This window comes from Lynx canadensis, chromosome E2, assembly GCF_007474595.2.
Source record: "Lynx canadensis isolate LIC74 chromosome E2, mLynCan4.pri.v2, whole genome shotgun sequence".
NCBI lineage: Eukaryota > Metazoa > Chordata > Mammalia > Carnivora > Felidae > Lynx > Lynx canadensis.
In genome coordinates this window covers 11,130,318-11,142,428 of record NC_044317.1, presented here as the reverse complement: position 1 = coordinate 11,142,428, position 12,111 = coordinate 11,130,318, and the positions used below count along the sequence as shown (strand labels likewise).

The 12,111-nt window shown below is 40.6% G+C and overlaps 1 protein-coding gene across 1 annotated transcript in view; it reads left to right on the top strand.

Moving 5' to 3' along the window:
- CNTNAP4 (contactin associated protein family member 4) overlaps positions 1-11,910 on the top strand; it is a 254,154-nt gene extending 242,244 nt beyond the window's left edge. Inside the window, exons 22-24 of the mRNA XM_030299576.1 lie at positions 6,016-6,234; positions 6,555-6,626; positions 11,166-11,910. Coding sequence (XP_030155436.1) covers positions 6,016-6,234; positions 6,555-6,626; positions 11,166-11,359 — 485 coding nt within the window. The 3' untranslated portion in view covers positions 11,360-11,910. The remainder of the gene's footprint in view (positions 1-6,015; positions 6,235-6,554; positions 6,627-11,165) is intronic.
- Positions 11,911-12,111: the final 201 nt, after the last annotated feature.

Here is a 12,111-nt window from a genome sequence, read left to right as displayed (position 1 = left end):
AAAGAAAACAAAACCAAATGATAAAAGCGAAAGCCACAAATCCCAAATTATATATTTATCAGCTGCCAGATCTAGAAACCTTTGTACAGAGACAAAACCAGAATAATTTCTAAAATAAAAAAGAGAAGGCAGTTGTTCATTCCTTTCATTACTAGCCTGCTTTAAAATGTGACTGCACCAGGAATAAGTAAACAATAAAGCCATTATCAGGAACTTACGCTATAGTGTGAGTGACCTTATTAAAGAACAAGAATTGAAGGAAGAGAAAGAGAGGAGGAGGTTGGCAGGAGAGTGGCTGCACGAGTTTGGGGCACAAAGCAAACAGAGCAAACAGTTTCCGGCCCAGTGATGAGCTGTGGGAGCGCTCAGAGTAAGAGCAGTGAGATGTGAATTCCGTTAGTGTCGTCTGTTAAGTATAATAGAGGGTTTGAGATGGTTTCCATGTCATCATACTAGAATTTAATGTCATTACCTAAAAAATTACACTCCTTGCTTGATATCTGCTAGTGATGCTTGTTAATGATGATTGGAGTTAAAAATTTGTTCCTGCGGTCCATTTCCTTTGTGAAAATGAGCGCTGGAGGACAGAGAGGAAGCCGTTTTATTTCTTTCTGGTCTTCCTTCTAAAAAGGCAGACAGTCTGATGTCATCTCTCTGTCAAGTATGTTGTTCACAGGTTGTAAGTACGGACGCCGAAGTGAATGATTCCTCAATCAGCTCCTTTAAGAGAACTATTAACTTGAACATTATCCAAAAAGAGATCTCTCCAAGATGTCATTAATCAAAGGAGATATGCAGGTGTAAAGTTGTTTTGCTAACTCATTGAGATTTCGTTGGGTCACGATTCCACACATAAAAAAATCCCAATTAAGACCATTACATGATCGTGAAATCGCATTAAAACCTCTCACGGAAAAATGTGCCCACATCTTGAATGATATAATTTAACCTAGTGTAAAATGACTGCAGAGTCACTGTTCAAAGGCTGAGTGAAGTTTACAGCTACTATCCATTACTTTGTTATGTCAGACATGTTATGGCGCGGGAACCGTGACAGCAGAAATTCGTCGTCCATCGTGGTATGGGAAGAACCAGTCTGCCTCGAGACAGACTTGGTCCACAGCCCTCCGTAATTAATAGGCTGCGTTACGTTTGTTTTTATATCCAAAGCTCATTGCCAAATCAAGTTCTGAGTTCTGTTTATGGATTGTTTTTATGTTAGAAGAGTTTTCTGAAAGCCCGAAGATGTTTTTCACTCATTCTGTGCTGAGCGGTAGCTTTGGTATATTTAGAGGCAATGACCCATCGGGATCATTGATCTCTTCTGACGCTGCAGAGCCAGGAAGTGGCTCAGATTTCTGCAGTGGAGATTTAGGCCAGATGTAAATAAAGTGTGTGGTCAGAGGGAAGAGGGTGTCTAGTCCAGCTCTTAGAAGAGCTAGAGGAACACACGTCAGTCTTGATGCTATTCTATGGAAAACCTGCTTCAAAGCCAAAGGGGTATGTAAGATAGTTTAATCAGATTATTTAAGGACCCTGTGATTTTGTAAATGTCTTATGGCACTTAAGACAAGTTATGTCGAAAGCAAAAGAGAAGTACAGGTCACCCAGAGATCTCTAACTATAAATAGCTTCTGTATTAGTCAGATTTTCAAGGTGATATCTCAGTGCGGTAGGTTTGGTTGGCAAATAAATACCTTTTATGAAAAACTGCTTCCGCGTCCATGTGGTATATTTGCCGTCTGCTCCGCCATTTTACTTTCCCATGAACTCTTGTCTAGGATCCTGGCCGTAATGGTATATAACGGTAAAAATGCCAGGCTCCTCCTCTGATTTATTGCACCATGTTCCGGCAAGGCTTTTACTCTGATCTTCATAGATTAAAGATACTGAGATCCTTTTTAAATAAGGCCCCTCTTCATAGGTATGGCCAAACCACTTGGTTTTGTTTTCTGAGGTTTTCTGTTTGTTTGTTAAGGAGAGCCACAAGAAATTCCATGAAGCACTCTTTGCAATTATTCTTCCATTTACGTCACACCTTTTCCAGAAACAGTCCTCTTACTACGTATGGAAAGGCACTTCGTACACATTTTAATTCCTCGGTACCCTCTTTTTCTTGTAGACCTTTCATTAAAAGGTTTCTTCTCGGGGCGCCTGGGTGGCGCAGTCGGTTAAGCGTCCAACTTCAGCCAGGTCACGATCTCGCGGTCCGTGAGTTCGAGCCCCGCGTCGGGCTCTGGGCTGATGGCTCAGAGCCTGGAGCCTGTTTCTGATTCTGTGTCTCCCTCTCTCTCTGTCCCTCCCCCGTTCATGCTGTGTCTCTCTCTGTCCCACAAAAAATAAATAAACGTTGAAAAAAAAAATTTAAAAATAAAAAAAAAGGTTTCTTCTCTAACAAAGCAGGAGTCATTCTGTTTGTTGGCAAGTACCGTTGAGGCTGATTTTTTAATAGACAAGATCACCCAAACATCTGAGTCAATAAGGATTTTTACGACCAGAAACATCCAAAACATGATTGTCTTCTCAGGGTTTGTATAAAGCAGGAGACAGTGGTGTCGGCATCTCAGGAGTCAGGTAACAGGAAAGATAGAGATTTTTGCTCGTTGGCTTTGTTAGTGCAGTTGTCGATGTCTAGCAAAGATATCTAATGCTATGTATTTCTAAGGCCAGCTTTGCTTATGAACAACATATTATAACTGTTAATTTTGCCTGGTCTCAGTTCTGGGGGGTAAGGGGTGGCTGCAAAGCCCCTGTGCTCTGCCTTCACTCCTAATTCTGATTCCCACCCATTAACTCTCCTGCAAATAGGAGTTGCTGGTCCAGCCCAGCAGGCAGGGGGGAGCGTTAGAGGTTGTCAGTGAAGAGAGCCTTGGGTGACCCCGTGCGCCCTGGTTGGAAGAGTCTGGACCAGCCTGCGAGAGTCTCTGGGGAACACCCTGAATTGTGTAGATCCCTCCTCTCCACTTGGAAATGCTTGGCTTACAGAGATCTCTGGGACCCCCGTGGGGAAAGGTCAGCATTGAAAATGTCACTGTGCCCAATCCCCCCCTTTGCCAAAGGGGGAGTGACCTGAAACTTGAGGAGTTCCTGAGTCCTGCTGACGATGACCTGAGGTTTGAGTCCTCTCTGGCTGGAGGTTAGGGTTGCCTGGCCCGTACCCTCCCTGACGTGGGGCAGCTACATTGTCTACCTTCTCTAGCTGTCAGCCGCCTAAGGAAACCAGTGACTGACAATCACCCGGCGGAGGAGAAAAACAGCTCTATTCTTAAGACTCACAACAATGAAACGGGAGAAGAAACAAAGCCACCGAATCACTCCCTATCACAATGGGCATATTCAGGGAGACGGACACCATCTGATGAGACTTAGTAAGAGCCCTTGCTTCCAACAAAGCAAAAAAAGACCTTGAGGAACTAAAAAGGTGTGACTGTTCCAGACTCAAAGTCAGTAGGAAAGAGTGATGTTTGTTGAAACGTGAACTCATCACCTAGAAGATCAAGTGATGAAAGCTTCAACTCACACAATATTAGGTCCTAAAGGATAGAAATCAGGCTGGAAAAGTAAAACAGCTTAGAGAAAAGGCAGAGAAGATGTGGTGTGAATAATCAGCAGACCAATAGGATAAAGAAGAGGAAGGAGAAGCAGGTTACGACACTTGGCAGGCTAACGAAAAACCTTGTGTCTCCAGATGAGAAGGGCCCACCATATTCTATGCAAAATTCGTAACACACAGGGAATCTTGCAAAATTTAAGAAAGAAGTGATGGAGGCAGAAGATGCTGGAATAATATATCCAGACCACTAAGGGAACAGGGCTCTGAAGAATCAACCTTAAAATAGATGCGCAAAAATCACCTAATCCATCAAGATAAATTTCTGTTCCAGACGCACTCCATCACATTTTCTAATTGATTTATTCAGAGCATTACCACTCTTCAAAATTTTCATTAGTTCCTGTTTCTATGTTTATTTTCTCTCTCTGCTGCTAGAATGTAACGTGCTTGATATGCGCGGAATTTATTTCCTGTATCTGTAGCTCTTAAAACAAAAATTAATTGATTAACTGCCCACTTTACGTTTTAAGAGTTTAAAGTCTTTTATACCGTAACTTGTAATTTGAAAAATGTTTTTACTTAAAGGTGTAGTTTTTAAGATTCATCTCATATCAGATTTGTACCAGAGAAGTGAATCGCATCTATTTACATTTTTCGGGGAGGGGGGAGTGTTCAAAAGATAAGATTTTTCAAAAGCCTATCGAAGTTGTAATCAAGATTTTAACACTGTAGAATAAATGTGAAAAGCACTGTCCTGATTATGTTGTTTTTAATGTATATTTCTTGTTCCTTTCTTATGAAAGTAAAAAACCTCCAAAGCAAGAATGCTGCCTTTCTAAACATAAATATGCTTGAATGTATATCCATTCAAATGAGTGAGTGCTGTGTGTTGGAACTAAGTTAGTTCTTGGTTTCCACACATGCACGACATGGCTTCTGTGGAACAACATAATGCCGGGGGGTTGAGGGTCTCCCGTAGGTTCAAGGAGCCTGTCTGGGTGCAGTGAGGCAGGATGACCTGGTAGTAAGAACATGACTTTCGGAGGTAGAGCCCCTGAGCCTGAATGCCATACATCCAGAGTAATCAGGTCGGGCTCATTCGGAGCTGACGCGCCAAGCGTCACTTCAAGAATAGTTGCTCTCCAGCCAAACAAACTAATAACAAAATAAATCAGCAGCCCTGCAGAAGATATGAACAGAGTGAAGAAAACAATGTGCCAATCAGAAAGTGGTTCATAAATAGAAGAGTCTTGTGATTTGGAGCCCAACAGGCCTGACTCCCGAGCAGAATGCCGATGGCTGTGTGGCCTCAGGCCATCACTGCAGTTCTGAACCCACGCGTCTCGCCTGTGTGACTGACTGGGATAAGATACTGGCGGCTACTGGAAGCTGTCAACACAGACGTGCGAATCCCTTAGAACGGTGCCATTGTAAGCACCCAATAAATACTAAATATCTTTTTTTTTTTTAAGAGACAAGAGTGTCAAATTGTGTCTGTGTCCTTGTATATGCAGTGCAGGAGACATTAGTCCTCCTTTTTTATGGTCATATTGGGTGGGGAGGTGCTATATGGTCTGGTCACATTTGAACTTTAAAACTATAGTTAGTTCCCCTGGTTTAGATTTCAGGCTCGCCACACACAAAATGTAAATATATGCTTCACTCTAAAATCATAAATTAGTATTCCGGCATTCAAGCCAACCTCTGTTCCATCATAGTCCCAGAGAAACTCAACTCTGGTTAATGTGGGGGAGGGGTTTTCTGTCTAGAGGGGCCACACATGTTTCTGCCTGAGTGACAGCAGCCCTGAAACAGGGAGTGAGGTGTGGACGCTTTCACTGCTGTGCATGAGGAATTAGGGCGACTCTAGACACTTTGGGGTGTAGCCTTCCCACCTGATAACATCTTCCCCCTGCGTGTTTGGATGGGGCCAGAGAATACCAGGCGGCTTTCAGCCAGACCGAGCCGTCTGCTTGGGCAGTTAACAGGGGAACTCTAGAAGCTCCATTTTCCCTCTAGCTCCTGTGATGGTCGTGACTTACGTCTCAAAGGCTGAGCTGAATTCATTTCCAAATCGGGAAGCACTTTAATCTCTTGAACATTGACTGCAAGTCCTATCACAAATCACGTTAATCATCTATTTTTAAATGTAACATCTCACGAACCCTCATCAGTTCAAAACCTGGCTCATCCGTCCGGAGGCTTCAGTCATTTCCAGATCACCATATCATATTAAATTAGCCATACTTAAAAACTTGCTTTCGTTAACCTCAGGAGGCTCAGCGGTAGTCACGGAGAGACTTAACGGATCTGACCCTTTTAATAAAGACCCAAGAAAGGGGAGTTTAGTCCACTGCATGTCTGTTGTTACTGTATTATCAGACTCAGAACATTCCATCTCTAGCCTTGCCTGTTTGCTCTTGCGTGATTATTAATATTTTGGTGTTTCTTTGGATTTCCAGAGTACACTGACGTAGACCAGGAGACAGCCCTGGCCGGTGCACAGGGCTTCCTGGGCTGTCTGTCCGCGGTGCAGCTCAGCCACGTGGCCCCTCTGAAGGCCGCGCTGCAGCCTAGCCACCCGGCCCCTGTCACCGTCTCAGGACATGTGACAGAGTCCAGCTGTGTGTCCCAGGCTGGCACTGATGCCACATCAAGGGAGAGGACACACTCGTTTGCAGGTAGGGGAATGGCTCCTCCTTTGCGGTAACAAACGCACTTGTCCCCTGGGTGTTGAATCTTCTGATGCCACTGTTACAATGCGTTCTCAAGGTGGCCTCCCCAGATTGGTTTTGTTTGACTTCCAACCCATTTCTCTTCTAGATCCTCAGTGCCTTATCCATGTGAGCCACTGCAGTTGATGCTGCTGAGGTTAAAAAAAAAAATCACAGAGATCCCACACTGATTAAATGTTTTAAGATTTTTTTTCCCTAAAATTTCTTCTTTTTACTTGGCTCTATCCCTCCCTCCCACTTTTTTTTTTTTTATCCTTTTACTGCAGATCATTCTGGAACAAGAGATGACAGAGAACCCCTAGCTAATGCAATCAGAAGTGACTCTGCAGTAATTGGAGGTAACAGAAGGCGTGAATGAACTCTTCTTTGGTACTTCTCATCTCTAGGAGTGGGGAATAGTTAGCACTAGAGAAATGGTGGGGAATCCACACATATCCCCACTGCGGGACACTGGATCCTGAGGTCAATGGCGGGAGTGGTTTATTATTTATACTGGGTTGTCTTTTAGAGTCTTCTTGAATTCATGAATTCCTTGAAGATTTTCAGTATACATAATTGATCATTTCCCTGAAGTGCCACACTCATACAGTTGCTACTGTGTGTAAAACTGAGCATCATTTAACTTGAAAATGGCCTTCTACAATCCCTAAGGAATTCTAAATATATTTGGGGAGGTACTATTTCTGTTGGCTTCTTGGATTTTGTCGTATTGTTTCCACAAGAGTTTATGTAAAAAGTAGGAAAAACCTGAGATTAACACTGGGAACATACATTTTATGTTGTGTTAATACTCAGTGAAATGGGTATTTCCGTGGTTTAGATGCTCACATCAGTGAATATAACACTTTTAGTTGTATTTTTTTTTTTTTATCAAATATTAGGCCAATGGAATGAAAGTGGTTTGTAGTTATTTTAAATTGCAGAATTAACACAAAAAATTTTAAAGTATACCTTCCTGGCAATGAAACAGCATGTTCTCTGAGACACAATTTATTCAAAGCCAACCCCCAAAATATACCTTTTTATTCCTGATGAATGATCTTCAGAAAGTAATTAATCAGATAATGGAAATGCTAAGTGACTCACCTTTTCTCCACACTTTGCATATGAGATGAACATAAAAAATAAACAGTTATTACATTGCCAGATAATGTGATTTCACTTTTAACTTGGGCAGTTTATGTGGGCTTTATGTCTGGTCCGTTTTTGTTCTATTTTTTTACATCTTTACTCATTCAGACATCAACTTCCTTGAAGTCGTTAGGATTTTACTTAAACAGAGAATAGTACTAGTCATATCTTTGTGAGGATGTTAACATCTGCATTGCCATTTCAGTTGCTTTTCTTTTTATCAGATTAATGGTGTATAAATTAAAGATACATAAGATAGAATTCCCATTTAGTCATATGATAAGCAAAAAACAAACAGCAGTAAGTCCCTCCGAAAGGAGTAGTTAATAACTGAGTGTCTAAAAGAAAATACATTAATATATTATTAAAAATACATTATGTGGTAAAAACTCATTTGAAGCTATAGCAATTAATGTGCTTAACATTTTAACATTTTTATTTTTTTAATGTTTTTATTTATTTTTGAGAGAGAGACAGAGTACTAGTGAGGGAGGGGCAGAGAGAGAAGGAGACACAGAATCCAAAGCAGGCTCCAGGCTCCGAGCTGTTAGCACAGAGCCCGACGCGGGGCTCAAACTCACAAACCGCGAGATCATGACTTGAGCCGAAGTCGGCCGCTCAACCGAATGAGCCGCCCAGGCGCCCCAATGTGCTTAACATTTTAAATGATGATTCCTTGTCAAAGAAATTGTCTCAGTCTCCCAATGGTGCTTTTTCCATACATTTAACTGGTATAGATATAGGGAGACACAGATTCACAGATATACATAGAGAATGACTGGACAGTCAAGCCAGTATTAGAGCACAATACTGAATCTTTAGAATATTGTTGCTTTGGGCAAAGATCATTGTTAATATTTACAGAATATAGGAGGGGTATATTGATAAGTCATTCTCTGTTACTGTGGAATGGAAACATGTTATAGGTCATCTCTGAAATCTGTCTTGGCTCAAATACGTAGAGCAGAGAAAGACAGTGTGGAAGGTGTGTGCAGCTTGGGAACTGAGGGCCTGGGAACACGTGGTGTCTGCTTTTGCTCATTGCTCAGACAAAGCTTCAGAAGCAGAGCAGTTGATCATGGCCGTTGAAGCTCAGAAGGCCTTGTCTTGGGACCACATGCAATTTATCTGCTAAATCACAGAATATCATCCTCCAGGGTGTTTCTCCATCTGGTAGCATCGCAGTATAATTCTTCACCCGTTGTCTCGTTACTCGTAAATTGCGCCCACTGTGTAACAATAATTAATCCATTTAAAATTTCTCCAAATTGGCTAATCGCCCTATGTTCTACATTTTAGATCATCTTTTTCTTCACTTACAAACACTGAATAACGTAAGATGGGAAAATTGTTCAATAAGACTTTTTTAACCGTGACCCAGATATTACAGAGGGTTTCTGGCCAGGCTACACAGATATGGATGGTGAGAATTAGACAAAGAGAAAGCTACCTAATTTCCTCATAAAAACATTCACACAGAGCTTCAGATGGCAATGTCACAGAGCACAGTGGTTTGCCGTATTTTATTTAGTGTATCTTTTTTTTTTTTTTTTTTTTTTTTGGTATAGCAGGTTAAATCAAGGTTTTTGTTGGATGTGACAAATCCTGACATGACACCTTCCCCAAATTAAAGGAGATAAATCACATATATGAAACAAACTAGTTCCAGAGTCCCCCCATGATTATGACCATCTGGATGTCCTGTCTGGGCCACTGTAATATTGATATTTATTTTATAATTGCTGTAGCCTGGTCTCTACTATACCTCATCAGTTTTTCATATTGAAATAATTCAGAATATCTCTCTTGAAACAAGAGGCCTAAATTAAGAGGCCAGACAATAGAAATATTTATAGCGACTCAACTGATGAGAGGCAAAATATATAACAACAAATGATATTCTGATTAAAATTATTATTTATTAATATGACTAATAATAATAAAAACAACTGTATCCGTTAGTAAATTCTTCAGATTTCAAGTGCAGAATTTGGTTGCCACATTTATGTTAGACTTATACGAGCAAGGAATTACTGTCCTTCTCAGTTAAGCCCGACCCAACCTAACATTGGCTTAGCCATTGGCGATATGATATAATTTGCTGTAGTGAATTTAATTGCCCATTAAATCATGTGCTCAGGAGTCCACTGTGATTGGTGAGAACCTTCAATGTGTTGGCTTGGTCGGTTTCCATTAGAGTTCTATGCCCCTGACTTAAACTGGAATGAAGAATTCCTAGCTTTGCAATATGACGGCTGATCCACATTGCTGTTTTCATTGTGCCTATTTTTGTCTGAAAACAACTTCATCGGTTAATACCTCCACCGTTTTCATCAGAAAAGTCTAAGTGTTAGGAAACTCTCAAACTCATGGTGACAGGCAATAGTTTTCCAAATTCTCTTTTTCATCTGAAAGCTTGACTTTTATCACTGGCGACATATGTTGTCAATTGTTTTTCTTCAAGTGACAGACTCACTTCACACATTTTAGAGAAAATATCTGCCAGATATCCAAGTCAAAACAACCACAGTTTGTCAGTCATTCTTTCAAATAAAAATGGTGTTCCATGAAGCGAAAAGTAAGTAGTTGAGCTCACAAGTCAGCTGTTCACACAGGCGCTCTTCCTGGAGACAGCCATCGTACTTGGAGATCCATCCAAAGTACTTTCTACCTCATTGCCCAAAATGTTAAAAAGGCTTATAGCCAAAAGGTCAGTATTTCATAAAATAAGTAATTTTTAGGGCTTCATTAAGGACACTCTTAAAATGAATCTGGCTTGCTTTTTTTTTTTTCTTTTTTGTGGGATTGCCTGGCAATCTAACGCCTTCTGCCTTATGAATTCCACGACCGCTTTTACAGTTCGGTAGCCTTGCCTCAATTCGTGCTAAGGTACCAGGAATTTTACCTAACCCTGTTTTACATTAATAGTGGATATGTCAACACAATGAGAGAGGCATCTTAGAATTATTATGAAAATAGCTTTGACCCTGTGGATCTCCTCAAAGTGTCCTGAGGACCAATAGGGATTCACAGAACACGCTTTGAAGAACTACTAGCCCGATGTAACACCAAGGTCGATAACCCTATGTTGGCATAGCCAAGAATTGTGGTATTTAAATATTTTATTTACAACCAGATGTTTCAAAATATCAATATTTCTCCTACAGAAATAATCGAAATAATCTATGTTATCTGTGTCAATATATTTCACTAGTCAGGATTATTCATATACATATATCCTGTTCCTCCTATTCAACAGTATGACAGACTATTGAGAATCAACTGAATTACAGTGTTTAAATATTGAAGTACAAAAACACATTTGATTATTTTACAACATTACTACTATCTGTAAATTTAAAATAATAACAATTTGTGTATTAATATGCAGTGACCAACCACATGGTCTTAGAGACATGTCAGTAACATCTTGTGTTACATGTAAATGCACTAAAAATTTGAAAAATAAGTGGAAATGCACTAAATAAATCCAATATCGTATGCATGCAGAATAAATGGAGGTGAACCCCCAGGGCTGATAGAGGAACTCAGAGACAGACTCGGGTATATTATGACACCGCCCGATCCAGAAATACCTGAGGTTTTGATATTTTTAATTCATACCTACTAGATGCTTGATGTATGTAGAAAATGATTTTATCATGACTTAGTAAGCAACGAAGTCAGCAGGGCTTCCGTTTGGACAAAAGTTCTGACTTTGCGTTGTTTTTCTCTTCCCTCCCCAGGTCTGATAGCGGTTGTGATCTTTATCTTGCTGTGCATTGCTGCCATTGCTGTTCGCATTTATCAGCAGAAAAGGTTATACAAAAGAAATGAGGCAAAAAGGTCAGAGAATGTAGACAGTGCCGAGGCTGTTTTGAAAAGTGAGCTTAATATACAAAGTGCAGTCAATGAAAATCAGAAAGAGTACTTCTTCTGATTGGCAGCTGTGTTTTAACTCACAATCCCGACAGTCTGTTTTAATAGCCGGGGGCTCTCAACCGACAAGAACATGTTCTTCCACTGAATGTACACGCAATTGATTTACAGCACTGACGTCTTGCCATATCCAGACTCGAGATGGCTCCAGGAGGCCTCATCCAGTGATGTATTTCCCATAGCAGTCGTTCTACAGAACAAGGGATGAGATACCGCTCTTAATTTCCGACCGTTCTGATAGGATCTAAAACGGAAGTTTAACTCGCTTGATGACTACGGTTTTTAAATGTGAAGACCATATCCCTGGTCTCTCCACCGTGTGGTACGTAAGTTTTGTTAGAGGTAAAAATCAAAATTGGACAATACGGACCTTGCTTTACTGGAGAACATGCTCGTGTTTGCTTTAGTGTCCCCATGGTGTTATTAATAGACCTGGAAATGCTTCTAAGATCCTGTTTGGCTGGTGTTTGCATCTTCAGTGGCCAAAAGTATATAAAACCCCTTTGCCTTTCTCTGTGTTACATTCAATACAGTTTATCAATAGTCTTGAAAGATGTTGTGTTGTCATTGGTTTGTTTTGATTGTTCTTTTTCTATTTGACTTCTCTTAATGATTTGGGATACCTTAGGTTTGGAGTGTCAGACTTCAGCTCTGAATGTAAAATTCATATGCAACCAGACTCGGAAAGTGCTTTGGTTGTCAGCGTGCGATGTCTTGCCTTTTAAAATTTTCATAATCTGCTATCATTGTTCA